The sequence below is a fragment of the Pecten maximus genome, chromosome 1, assembly GCF_902652985.1.
Source record: "Pecten maximus chromosome 1, xPecMax1.1, whole genome shotgun sequence".
NCBI classification, from domain to species: domain Eukaryota; kingdom Metazoa; phylum Mollusca; class Bivalvia; order Pectinida; family Pectinidae; genus Pecten; species Pecten maximus.
This window is the reverse complement of record NC_047015.1, coordinates 23,327,448-23,343,056: the sequence shown is the minus strand read 5'-3', so window position 1 is coordinate 23,343,056 and position 15,609 is coordinate 23,327,448. Positions and strand designations below refer to the sequence as shown.

Here is a 15,609-nt window from a genome sequence, read left to right as displayed (position 1 = left end):
ATAGACTGTAACAGAATCCTAGCCCCCCACATTGGGCCTCTATAGACTGTAACAGAATCCTAGCCCCCACATTGGGCCTCTATAGACTGTAACAGGATCCTAGCCCCCCACATTGGGCCTCTATAGACTGTAACGGGATCCTAGCCCCCACATTGGGCCTCTATAGACTAACAGAATCCTAGCCCCCACATTGGGCCTCTATAGACTGTAACAGAATCCTAGCCCCCCACATTGGGCCTCTATAGACTGTAACAGGATCCTAGCCCCCCACATTGGGCCTCTATAGACTGTAACAGGATCCTAGCCCCCACATTGGGCCTCTATAGACTGTAACAGGATCCTAGCCCCCCACATTGGGCCTCTATAGACTGTAACAGAATCCTAGCCCCCACATTGGGCCTCTATAGACTGTAACAGAATCCTAGCCCCCCACATTGGGCCTCTATAGACTGTAACAGGATCCTAGCCCCCCACATTGGGCCTCTATAGACTAACAGGATCCTAGCCCCCCACATTGGGCCTCTATAGACTAACAGGATCCTAGCCCCCCACATTGGGCCTCTATAGACTGTAACGGGATCCTAGCCCCCCACATTGGGCCTCTATAGACTAACAGGATCCTAGCCCCCCACATTGGGCCTCTATAGACTGTAACGGGATCCTAGCCCCCACATTGGGCCTCTATAGACTAACAGGATCCTAGCCCCCACATTGGGCCTCTATAGACTAACAGGATCCTAGCCCCCACATTGGGCCTCTATAGACTAACAGGGTCCTAGCCCCCCACATTGGGCCTCTATAGACTAACAGGGTCCTAGCCCCCTGATTGGCCTCTATAGACTGTAACAGGATCAGCCCCCACATTGACCCCCTATAGCCTTGTGCATTATGAGTCTTGTAGCCCCACATTGCCCCCACCCCTATAGATAAGTACATTAACCTAGTCCCCAAATTGGTCCCTATAGACTAGTTAAGCTTGGTCCCTATAGATCAGAGACTAGTAGATGAGCCTAGCCTCAAGCTCCAAATAAGTCCCTATGGACTACTACATGGCCCTTACCCCCACATTGGTCCATATATATAAACAAGTACAGGATTATATCATATGACCTTGATCTAACTGAACATTCAGCTCATTCTGACTTCCTGAGCTGCAGGGTCTTTTAGAAGTTTTGGAAGTTCTCAAAGGTTTGTTTTGCATTTCCACTAGCAGCTTTGTGATAAAATCACAAGAGGAGTTACCTCTTTACTTCGTGTGTATGTTTGATACTGTCCCAGACATCACTTTCTTTATTCCTACCCTGTCAACCTATTTATAGATGAGAGTAGAAATTGGTGACAAATTAATCTGATCCGTAAGGGGGCCAATCGGGCACTGGCACATTGATCTAGGCTAGCCTGGACCTCCTGAAGAAAGCATGAATTTCTTTTTTCCAATAGTACTTTAATGGATGCCTTCTCCCAAGGCATTACAGATCACTTTCAGAGTATCTTGAACAATGAGAACTGCCAAAGGCACAAAACCAAAAAATAACCCTTCTTCAAGTATGTTATAGTGCATCCCACCCTATGGAAGAGTGTACTGTTTATTGCTGTGGTGAAACAAGGGACTTTGTGAGACTTCATAACATTTGTAAGTGAAGTAAGTGTTTCATAAATTAATTACATTCTCATTTTGATATGTATTGTTATTGTCATTTCAGTCAATTCCACTCAGCCGCCTAGTCGACAGTGGGTATGGTTAGCCAATTCTGAAAGGAACAGACCAACAGGTGAGAGACTAGTTCACTCCTACAATTATTTGAATTTCATGAGTAAATTTAGATAAGGCAAACTTTAAAAAACAACTTAGAATTGTTTTAAAGCTGTGATTAATCTAATGTTGATGGGTCTGCAATGGGTGAAGGTAAATATATACTGCCTGTAGGTAGTTGTGAGGAGAGCTATCTGACAGATGATAAATTGTTACTAATGAAATGCGTGATACGGTTCTGAAGTTTGTACCACCCATCCCTTACCTTGCATTTGTCTGTGTTCATATTATATATAAGCACCGACGACTGTTGTCATGCTTAGCATTTTAAAAATATTTGTTGATTAAATTTTACTAGAGTCAGCAGTTATTTTAACAAACACATTAATGAAACAAGAAAACTGAAGAAGCTGTTTTTGTTTTTTGACATTCAGAATAAAGCTTGCTACACATATAAATCATATGTACCCCTGGATCAAGGTTAGAAATACTTCTCAGGCAACATCTGTATATTAGTTATACCTCTCGGACAAATTGTGTAAAATAAAACAGTATACATTTGTATATCAACTGTCCTCTCAGTCAAGGTCAGGAGTATACAAACAGTATACATTTGTATATCAACTGTCCTCTCAGTCAAGGTCAGGAGTATACAAACAGTATACATTTGTATATCAACTGTCCTCTCAGTCAAGGTCAGGAGTATACAAAGTATACATTTGTATATCAACTGTCCTCTCATCAAGGTCATTAATATACGAACAGTATACATTTGTATATCAACTGTCCTCTCAGTCAAGGTCAGGAGTATACAAACAGTATACATTTGTATATCAACTGTCCTCTCAGTCAAGGTCAGGAGTATACAAACAGTATACATTTGTATATCAACTGTCCTCTCAGTCAAGGTCAGGAGTATACAAAGTATACATTTGTATATCAACTGTCCTCTCAGTCAACGTCAGGAGTATACAAAGTATACATTTGTATATCAACTGTCCTCTCAGTCAAGGTCAGGAGTATACAAGCAGTATACATTTGTATATCAACTGTCCTCTCAGTCAAGGTCAGGAGTATACAAGCAGTATACATTTGTATATCAACTGTCCTCTCAGTCAAGGTCAGGAGTATACAAACAGTATACATTTGTATATCAACTGTCCTCTGTGCCAAGGTCAGGAATATTTAATGGCATGAATCAAAAACACAAAAAGTTCAATGGTGACTCATTATTTTGATAGCTTGAATACAGTAAAAGTATTGATTTAGAACATAACATACAACATAACAATAATCCCATCTCAGATTATTACTATATTTGATGTTATAATGCGATGTGTCTAATCTGGCCTGTACTGAGCTGCTTGGTTCAGGTTGTTTCCTGTGGTATACAGGTGCAGCAGGGTCATGGACTGGGTTTACATGTAGTCAGGATTGAGAGCAGATGCAATTAGGATAAGCTGTGTTATTCAACAATTCTTGTCAGGGTCAAAACAAATTGTAGGCATGCACATATATTTTGAGGTGTAGCCATGCAACACATGGTCACTACAGTCATCTGGGAGTAGGTGGCGAAGGGAGTGTGGGATTGCTTCCTGTTGCTTAAACAAAAAAAGTTGGGTTTTATAAATAGGTTTTGTCAATTCAATGGTGTTAGGTGTATAATTGCTATGTGTAATGATAATGATTATCAAATTAATGTTGAATTTATTTTATATACTGATACCCCTTATGCACATTTCAACAGAGTTTTCAGTTAATTTGAAATTACATTTTTTATATGAGGAATGTTTTATTCAACTATTTATTTTGTTGACTGATTTTTTTATTTTTTTTTTTACATTCACATAAAACATACACACAGTCTATTGAAAACATCAAACATAAAGAAAAAAAGGTTACAAAAAATGTAGAGGAGCATAATTAACATACCAGACGGTGATCCGGTGATGATATTGTAGCTGTGGGGATGCACCACAAACTTTCTATATATATCATCACGAAAAGCAGGTGATATCCTTAGAGATGAAATCTAGTGACGATTATTTGAGGTGTCAAACCATGTCAAAACTACAGTGATATTACAGATGGCCTAACTGATGTGGGGTGTGTTCAGGGTACAGTTTTATGGCATTGGAATGTTAACCCTTACATTCTTGGTTTGATGGTCATTACACTAGCTCTGGCCAAGAGGACAGATATGGCTGGAGGGTATAGTCACTGTCATTATGCAGTTCCACATGATGAGGTAGCCAGAAATTAAACCCACTGAGAAACAGTCATATCATGATCATCACCTTTATATGTACATGTACATATATTTTACATAGAAATGTAATTCAAATGTTTTGGACAGAATGTTTTTCTTTCTTTTTTATATATATATATATTGCCACTAAATAATCTAGAAAAAATCTTATGAAAAAACCATATACATATGCAGATATCAAATCAAGGAAATTTATAAACCTTGGATAATTTAGAACACAACAATATTTGATGATAATTAGCCTGTTGTGATGCACAGTAAAAGACCTGATGACATTTTATTCTGTAATTAGTGGTTTCTTTTGGTACAGAATACATTTTAAACATTATCTAATGGGGGAGTGTAAATAGTTTTTATGGGAATGCTTGTTTTTTATGGCAAAGCAACAAAAATTATTCAAGAATTTTAGGAATTTGCAACAATGTTGACTTTGACTGGCAGCTTAATAAAACTCTATAATGGTTTGCAGGAAAACACTGACAAGTGGAGAGGTTGGTGAGGATGTACACCAGTAATCTATTAACCTACAATGGTTACACACACACACAGAGTTTTAGGCTTACATGTTTTTATGTAATTAATAGTCCTACATGATAACCACCGCATGAGGCTGGAAGTGGTGAGGTCATATTTAAATCTGTGTCAGTTTATGGAGTGAAGGGTTGGGCTAGAAGAGGTATGAGAAAGGAGGTATTTAGGTACAGAGTCTGTCAGGTGTTACCAGTGGGACTTCAAAGCTACATAGGGTACACTGTAGGATGTTGTACAGGTCATTAAGGTCAAACATAAGCTTCTGTACAGTTCATTTAAGGTCAAACATAAGCTGATGTACAGGTCATTTAAGGTCAAACATAAACTGTTGTACAGGTCATTTAATGTCAAACATAAGCTGCTGTACAGGTCATTTAAGGTCAAACATAAACTGTTGTACAGGTCATTTAAGGTCAAACATAAGCTGCTGTACAGGTCATTTAAGGTCAAACATAAACTGTTGTACAGGTCATTTAAGGTCAAACATAAGCTGTTGTACAGGTCTTTTAAGTTCAAACACATTAATACTCCCAACTGTGGGACAATGCTGTCACCGCTAGTTCTGTGTGATAATGATTTGTGTCAGCTTACATCAGAAGTTTCTAATGTGTTAAGACTATTAAAATATTGAGGCAATAGAATTAGTCCTTATTGGTTTTTCTGAAATAGAGAATAATGGGTGCAGGGCATACTATTACACTTACAGGAGAATTCTGACAAGGGATGGGAGGTTCACACTGTAGAAAGTGTAGGGATGCTATATGGGATGAAATTATGGAAGGTGACATCTATATTATGGAAAGAGAATATAGAGAATATGGAGGGTGACAGATACTATGAAATGAGGATAAGGAGGGTGATAGTTACATAGGATGAGGTATGGAGGGTGACAGCTATATGGAATGAGGATATGGAGGGTGACAGCTATATGGGATGAGGATATGGAGGGTGACAGCTATATGGGATGAGGATATGGAGGGTGATAGTTACATGGGATGAGATATGGAGGGTGACAGCTATATGGGATGAGGATATGGTGGGTAACAGCTATATGGTATGAGGATATGGAGGGTGACAGCTATATGGTATGAGGATATGGAGGGTGACAGCTATATGGGATGAGGATATGGAGGGTGACAGCTATATGGGATGAGGATATGGAGGGTGACAGCTATATGGGATGAGGATATGGAGGGTGACAGCTTTATGGGATGAGGATATGGAGGGTGACAGCTATATGGGATGAGGATATGGAGGGTGACAGCTTTATGGGATGAGGATAAGGAGGGTGATAGTTACATGGGATGAGGTATGGAGGGTGACAGCTATATGGAATGAGGATATGGAGGGTGACAGCTATATGGTATGAGGATATGGAGGGTGACAGCTATATGGGATGAGGATATGGAGGGTGACAGCTATATGGGATGAGGATATGGAGGGTGACAGCTTTATGGGATGAGGATATGGAGGGTGACAACTATATGGGATGAGGATATGGAGGGTGACAGCTATATGGGATGAGGATATGGAGGGTGACAGCTATATGAGATGAGGATATGGAGGGTGACAGCTATATGGGATGAGGATATGGAGGGTGACAGCTATATGGGATGAGGATATGGTGGGTGACACCTATTTGGGATGAGGATATAGAGGGTGACAGCTATATGGGATGAGGATATAGTGGCTGACAGCTATATGGGATGAGGATATGGAGGGTGACAGCTATATGGGATGAGGATATGGAGGGTGACAGCTATATGGGATGAGGATATGGAGGAGAATAATATGATCACAATTCAAACACATCTTTGTTTCATCAGAAGGGATCTCAGAACTCTGTACACAGCCATAGTGTTATAAATCTTAATGAACAATTTAAATCAGGAAGTGCTGTATTGGCTCAATGAAGTAAATGAATGACCATTAATTAAACGATTCAGTTCAGTGGTGTTGGGTCTTAGGGTTCTATAAAAGAGACTATCAACAAGATAAATATCAAAATTCATATGGAAGAGTTAAAAGAAAAATTATTGAAATATATTTTATGTCATCAAATTATAGAAGTAACAAATGTATACAAATGTAATTCTATGTTATTTCAATTATGACATGGGGGAACTGTCCTGAACACCAAAATAGCAATCTTAATTCCCTTGGCCTTGGAATTGTTGCCGTTTGAATATACTGGTAGCTTTCTATAAAATTTAAAGAAGAAACTTTATCAACTTTGGAAACGATTGTGACACAAGCTATATATCAGTTTGTAATTATTAATCACTTTTGTTGGTCGGGATGCAAGGAGTTCTCTGTTTGATCATGAGGAAACTGTAGTATTTTTACCCAGAGAGAACACAAGTGGTCTGTTAGTTGACCCCATACCTTTTCACATCCTTTGTTCATTATATCACAGATTAAAACTACATACCCTGGTAGATATAAAGGATACAGCTTGCTGTAAGCCTTACCTACATACATAACTGTATATGTGTGTGTGTGTATGTGTGCAGTCAGTGCCAGTGGTACATAACTGTATATGTGTGTGTATGTGTGCAGTCAGTGCCAGTGGTATTGACGCACTTACAATTTGTGTTATAGGTATATCGTAGGGATTTGTGTTATAGGTACGGATTTGTGTAGGTACGGATTTGTGTTATAGGTACTGAGTTAAAGAAGGCTTGTTACCTTTATGGTAACTAATAGCATTGAATACAAAACAGTAAACAAGATAACATTGATAATATCTACATTTATACTGACACAACATATAATATTATCTACATATATACTGACACAACATATAATATTATCTACATATATACTGACACAACATATAATAATAACTACATATATACTGACACTACATATAATATTATCTACATATATACTGACACAACATATAATATTATCTACATATATACTGACACTACATATAATATTATCTACATATATACTGACACAACATATAATAATAACTACATATATACTGACACTACATATAATATTATCTACATATATACTGACACTACATATAATAATATCTACATATATACTGACACTACATATAATATTATCTACATATATACTGACACAACATATAATAATATCTACATATATACTGACACAACATATAATAATAACTACATATATACTGACACTACATATAATAATATCTACATATATACTGACACAACATATAATATTATCTACATATATACTGACACAACATATAATAATAACTACATATATACTGTCATGACACTACATATAATAATATCTACATATATACTGACACTACATATAATAATATCTACATATATACTGACACAACATATAATATTATCTACATATATACTGACACAACATATAATAATATCTACATATATACTGACACTACATATAATAATATCTACATATATACTGACACAACATATAATATTATCTACATATATACTGACACAACATATAATAATATCTACATATATACTGACACTACATATAATAATATCTACATATATACTGACACTACATATAATAATATCTACATATATACTGACACTACATATAATAATATCTACATATATACTGACACTAAGTTTCTGATGTACTGATCATGCTTAAGGGCAAAGACCTGTATGGGTGTAATATAAGTATTTTGATATCTGCTTTCAGTGTTACCGATTTTCCTTGTTTGGTTAATGTATATAGTGACTGGACAGAGTACAGGATAAATTAGGCATGTAGTCCTACTGTTTATTGCTTGATGGTCAGTTAAATCACTTGACCTTCCTTACACTGACCACACAGATCAGGTAATTTTTTGTCCCTTTAACAACCTATCGGGGTCAGTAAAAAATAAGCAAGCATTATGTATTACCTTTGTTTCATTGCTAATGAATGCCTGATAGCGTGTATTGATATACCTTACAGTAAAGGATATCTGTGTACAGTATGTACAGTGATGAATTCCTTCACACTATCTATAATGTATAAATCTGTTCAAGGTTAAAAGGTGTGGTTTATACCACAGCATAAACAAATCTAGGAACCTACAGCCTTAACTCACATTCAACTTTTCAGATTCTAGTTCCAGCTTTCTATTTGTTTGTTATTATAGACCTCTACCATATAAAATACATATCTATATATATATACATTCATGAGGTCATAGACAAGGTTACAGTTTATGGTCATATGCCAAATCTGGTCAATAACACCATGTTTTGGGTTTAACTTAGTAGTTGTTGCAGATACCTGAATGAAACCATACACATATAGGATCTTAAATGAGTTTTCATTTCATATGAGATTTTATGAAATGAGTCTAGAAGTTTTTATGAAATGAAAACAAATTTAATTATTTATTAAAATATTACAATTTTAAGATAGGTCTATTAACTTGAAATGGTCGACACTCATTAAAAATATTCCATGAGTAATTATACGTCTGCCATTAAAAATAGTACCTGGTCTGCAGAAAAAATAACAACAAAAAAATAATGATAATAAAACACGATGTCAATGTAAGAATACTGTAGTTACCAGTGACTAGTATGTCAAAGTAAGAATACCGTAGTTTCCAGTGACTGGTATGTCAAAGTAAGAATACAGTATTTACCAGTGACTGGTATGTCAAACTATACTGTAGTTACCAGTGACTGGTATGTCAAAGTAATAATACAGTAGTTCTGTTCATGTGTACAATTCAATGATTTTATGCTACCCATGACATTTATATCTATTGTTTATGTTGCAGCCATCTTCACTGTGATGTGCTACAATGTACTTTGTGATAAATACTGCACAAGACAGCTGTACGGGTACTGCCCCTCATGGGCCCTCAACTGGGAGTACAGGAAGAAGGGCATCATGGAGGAGATCAAACATTGTGCTGCAGATATCATCTGTCTACAGGTGAGTCCTTGTCATTACAGCCACCCCATGTTTTCCTTTATCTCTTGTTCTGTCACTCTACTTATACCTGATAACATTTATACTTATAATGAAGCTCATTAGGTTTCCTGTTTGGAAAACCAGTCACTGAATTATCTTCGTGGAATAAAGGTCACTTGATTGTTTTCTTGGAATAAAGTTCTCTGGATTATGTACTTGTAATAAAGATCATTAGCTAGGTTTCCTGAAAGGTCACTAGATAATCTTCTGGGGAAATGAAATTTTATTTGACACAGGGAATAGAGGTATTTAACACAGGGAACAGAGATATTTAACACAGGGAACACAGGTATTCATCACGGGGAACACAGGTATTTAACATGGGGAACACAGGTATTTAACATGGGGAACACAGGTATTCATCACGGGGAACATGGGTATTTAACATGGGGAACACAGGTATTTAACATGGGGAACACAGGTATTCATCACGGGGAACACAGGTATTTAACATGGGGAACACAGGTATTTAACATCAGGAACACATGTATTTAACATGGGGAACACAGGTATTTAACACAGGGAACACAGGTATTTAACATGGGGAACACAGGTATTTAACATGGGGAACACAGGTATTTAACATTGGGAACACAAGTATTCATCACGAGGAATACAGGTATTTAACACAGGGAACACAGGTATTAACATGGGGAACACAGGTATTTAACACAGGGAACACAGGTATTCATCACGGGGAACATAGGTATTTAACATGGGGAACACAGGTATTTAACACAGGGAACACAGGTATTCATCACGGGGAACACAGGTATTTAACATGGGGAACACAGGTACAGTGAAAGATCCAGGGCGCGGGATCGTTAAAATCCCCCTAAATTTACGTTTTGCCCCCACTTGCAGAATATAAGTGGGGGCCAATTCACGCAAAAACACTAGTGTGACCCGCATATGTATCAACATAACGCGGGTACAAGATGTGTTTAATAATATTTTTAAACATGTTTCTATCAATCAAACGAAATTATAGTAAGTACAATACCGTTTTGGTGTCGTCTTTACAACAAACATGATTTAGGCGGAAGTCGTAATTAGAGTTACTCCCCTTGAGTCGCAAGAACGCTTAAAAATATGACGAAAATCCAAGCGCTTATGTGACCTTTAATAACCCAAACATGGCAAAAGCCACCTCCACACATAAAGAAATATAACGTTTCTTTAGAATCATCATGATCATGATGTAGAGAGTAGGCCTGATAAAAACACCGAACATTATAAAGACACAGCAGCGGACACAACAAGAAAAGATACGAATAAGGAACATTCTGCAAAACAAAAAAACCAACGAAAACATGATTTCCATGTAGATCTAGTTTGATGTTCATTATACATTAACATCAATTTTTGTTTGATCATTTTCCGAATGAAAAAAATCTGTTAGCATATGATATTCAGTCTTTCTTTTAAAAGTTCTGCATATAAAGAAACTGTTATTGCCAAGTTTTATTGTACCAAATAAATTGTTTTCAGCAGCTATGAATAGCAATTATTTAAAGGAAATGATGCAATAAGTCATTCTTAAAATGTAATAGTACTTTAAAACAGATCCAATTTTATAGTCATGATCAAGAGCCCCCATCTTTTTCAATTTGATGGGGGCATACCCTCAGTTACACAATTTTCTGTATCCATCACTGCAGGTATTTAACACAGGGAACACAGGTATTTAACACAGGGAACACATGTATTAACATTGGGAACACAGGTATTTAACACAGGGAATACAGGTATTTAACATTGGGAACACAAGTATTCATCACGAGGAATACAGGTATTTAACACAGGGAACACAGATATTTAACACAGGGAACACAGGGAACACAGGTATTCATCACGGGGAACATGGGTATTTAACATGGGGACCACAGGTATTTAACATGGGGAACACAGGTATTTAACACAGGGAACACAAGTATTCATCACGAGGAATACAGGTATTTAACACAGGGAACACAGATATTTAACACAGGGAACACAGGTATTTAACATCAGGAACACATGTATTTAACATCGGGAACACAGGTATTTAACACTGGGAACATAGGTATTTAACACTGGGAACACAGGTATTTAACATCGGGAACACAGGTATTTAACATCGGGAACACAGGTATTTAACATCGGGAACACAGGTATTTAACACAGGGAACATAGGTATTTGAGGTAACTGATGTATGTTTATTTTCCTTAAATTTGGCATTGCCTCTCATGTATTTACTTTCCTCCTGTTTACCTGTTTCACCTCTGTCCACATTGGCAGTGCTTTTGTTTCCTTGTTGACTATATGCCGGCACACCTTTGTCCATAATATTAACACTTCAAAAATATGAATTGTCATCCAATCAATATTATATCCGGATCCTGACTCTTCAAAATGGATCACTTTTCAAAACTGAACCCTCACCAACCTGGCCAAAAATCCATGTGCTGTGCATGATCGGTTAGGGAAGTTCAACTGTATTACATCAGAGAAGGTTGGTTGTTCCCTCTATCTAAGAGAAGGTTGGTTGTTCCCTCTGTCTTAGAGAAGGTTGGTTGTTCCCTCTGTCTTAGAGAAGGTTGGTTGTTCCCTCTGTCTTAGAGAAGGTTGGTTGTTCCCTCTGTCTTAGAGAAGGTTGGTTGTTCCCTCTGTCTTAGAGAAGGTTGGTTGTTACCTCTATCTTAGAGAAGGTTGGTTGTTCCCTCTGTCTTAGAGAAGGTTGGTTGTTACCTCTATCTTAGAGAAGGTTGGTTGTTCCCTCTGTCTTAGAGAAGGTTGGTTGTTCCCTCATAAGGTTGGTTGTTACCTCTGTTTCAGAGAAGGTTGGTTGTTCCCTCTATCTTAGAGAAGGTTGGTTGTTCCCTCATAAGGTTGGTTGTTACCTCTATCTTAGAGAAGGTTGGTTGTTACCTCTATCTTAGAGAAGGTTGGTTGTTACCTCTATCTTAGAGAAGGTTGGTTGTTCCCTCATAAGGTTGGTTGTTCCCTCATAAGGTTGGTTGTTCCCTCATAAGGTTGGTTGTTCCCTCTATCTAAGAGAAGGTTGGTTGTTCCCTCTATCTAAGAGAAGGTTGGTTTATTCCACTACTAATTCCTTTGATGTTTGTTGTTCCCTCTGTCTATGCCTTAAGAGAAGGTTGGTTGTTCTCTCAATGTGTGCCTTAGAGGTCGGTTATTCCTACATCTATCTATGCCATGGAAGTTGGTTGGTCCCTCTATCTATGCCCCAGAGAATATATTAATTTTCTGTGTGTCAGGTACCTTCTAAACATGAACAGAGATTCTCACTTTACAGTCTATCAGTCAACATCAATCCTTACTTTAGCTCCAAATGAGTCCTGTATAGTTTTACACTGTTTGACTCTTTAGGACTTTTTGTGTGGTTGTGGTACGTCTTACGGAATTGAGCACAATTCATCAACTTCAGACTCTGACATCATCAAAAGGGACTGTGATGCAGGTGTTACCCTTCTGTTTTTTATTGTTATCAAGGAATCCAGGTGTTAGACTGACTACTACAGATGGTCACATTACTGTCTGATTATGTTGTGGCGTGCTTCCCATTGTATATATATATATACAGTAATTCACCTATTCCTAGTCAAAACACATATCACATAACTGTTCTATTCTACCATGTAATATTACCATGTCTTAAATACAGTAAGGTACTTATATAATATTTTCAAAAATATGAGTTACATGATATACAGAGTCTTACACTCAAGTTTTTTTAATGTGGAATTATTAGACTCGTTCAATAATCTCCATATCACATACGGGGTAACCACTTATATAGATCCTCTATATGGATTGTGTTGTCAAATAAAGGGAAGAAAACAGTACACAGAGGGGCATCTATTGAAAAAAATTGGGACAGTACACTATTAATCCTGTAGAAAGGTTCAGAGGCCAGACACAGAAATATAGGTCATTATCCTCTGGCTGGTTATACAGGGTTGACCTGAATATTGGTCAATAATTGTCTTCTACACTGGTAAGGGTTGATGGTCCACAAATTGATGTGTATATAGCAACATGGGACTAACAGCCATCAGGCTATAGGGATGGATAACAAGCACCATAACCTGTATAGGAAGAAAATACCCAGAACATGTAATAAAGTGGAACCAGACCCTGGAACACATGACAGAGGACACACACCAGAACACATGTCTGTAGGCAGAGGACACACACCAGAACACATGTCTGTAGACAGGGGACACACACCACAACACATGTCTGTAGGCAGAGGACACACACCACAACACATGTCTGTAGACAGAGGACACACACCAGAACACATGTCTGTAGACAGGGGACACACACCAGAACACATGTCTGTAGACAGGGGACACACACCACAACACATGTCTGTAGGCAGAGGACACACACCACAACACATGTCTGTAGACAGAGGACACACACCACAACACATGTCTGTAGACAGGGGACACACACCACAACACATGTCTGTAGACAGGGGACACACACCACAACACATGTCTGTAGGCAGAGGACACACACCACAACACATGTCTGTAGACAGGGGACACACACCACAACACATGTCTGTAGGCAGAGGACACACACCACAACACATGTCTGTAGACAGAGGACACACACCACAACACATGTCTGTAGACAGGGGACACACACCACAACACATGTCTGTAGACACACAACACAACACATGTCTGTAGACAGGGGACACACACCAGAACACATGTCTGTAGACACACACCACAACACATGTCTGTAGACACACACCACAACACATGTCTATAGACACACACCACAACACATGTCTGTAGACATGGGACATACACCAGAACACATGTCTGTAGACACACACCACAACACATGTCTGTAGACACACACCACAACACATGTCTATAGACACACAACACATGTCTATAGACACACACCACAACACCACAACACATGTCTGTAGACGCACACCACAACACCACAACATATGTCTGTAGACAGGGGACACACACCAGAACACATGTCTGTAGACACACACCACAACACATGTCTGTAGACACACACCACAACACATGTCTGTAGACACACACCACAACACATGTCTGTAGACACACACCACAACACATGTCTGTAGACAGGGGACACACACCAGAACACATGTCTGTAGACACACAACACAACACATGTCTGTAGACACACACCACAACACATGTCTGTAGACAGGGGACACACACCACAACACATGTCTGTAGACATGGGACACTCACCACAACACATGTCTGTAGACACACACCACAACACCACAACACATGTCTGTAGACAGGGGACACACACCACAACACATGTCTGTAGACACACACCACAACACCACAACACATGTCTGTAGGCAGAGGACACACACCACAACACATGTCTGTAGACATGGGACACACACCACAACACATGTCTGTAGACACACACCACAACACATGTCTGTAGACAAGGGACACACTACAACACATGTCTGTAGACAGGGGACACACACCACAACACATGTCTGTAGACAGGGGACACTCACCACAACACATGTCTGTAGACATGGGACACACACCACAACACATGTCTGTAGACAGGGGACACACACCACAACACATGTCTGTAGACATGGGACACTCACCACAACACATGTCTGTAGACACACACCACAACACATGTCTGTAGACAAGGGACACACTACAACACATGTCTGTAGACATGGGACACTCACCATGACACAGTTCTGTAGACATGGGACACACACCACGACACCACATTCCAGAACTCTTTATTAGAAATCATAATACATGCATATTCACAGTATTTATTTGATGGGTTATATTTTAAGGTACTGGAAATGTAAAACCAGCAAATATTTTGCCCTTCTGACAAGGTTCATTAACAGTGTGACACTGTAGACCCAGTAGGTTTGACCTACCAGAATTATTAGCCCACCAGATATTTTGCTGACATTAAAACCCTTGTTCATAATACTTATATTTACATTGCGTTACCATTTTTGTCAATTTTGAACACTGAACCAACAAAAAATAGCTGATGTCACATGACACACTGCCTGAGGCACTAGGTGTT

General features: G+C 38.4%; 1 protein-coding gene across 4 annotated transcripts in view; it reads left to right on the top strand.

Moving 5' to 3' along the window:
- LOC117328226 (CCR4-NOT transcription complex subunit 6-like) overlaps positions 1–15,609 on the top strand; it is a 68,116-nt gene that overhangs the window by 42,698 nt on the left and 9,809 nt on the right. For all 4 annotated transcript variants that reach the window (XR_004532928.1, XM_033885680.1, XM_033885700.1 and 1 more), the window contains 2 exons: positions 1,704–1,772; positions 9,313–9,470. Coding sequence is in view for 3 of the 4 variants with exons in the window: in XM_033885680.1 (XP_033741571.1) it covers positions 1,704–1,772; positions 9,313–9,470 (227 nt within the window). In the remaining variant the exon portion in view is untranslated. The remainder of the gene's footprint in view (positions 1–1,703; positions 1,773–9,312; positions 9,471–15,609) is intronic.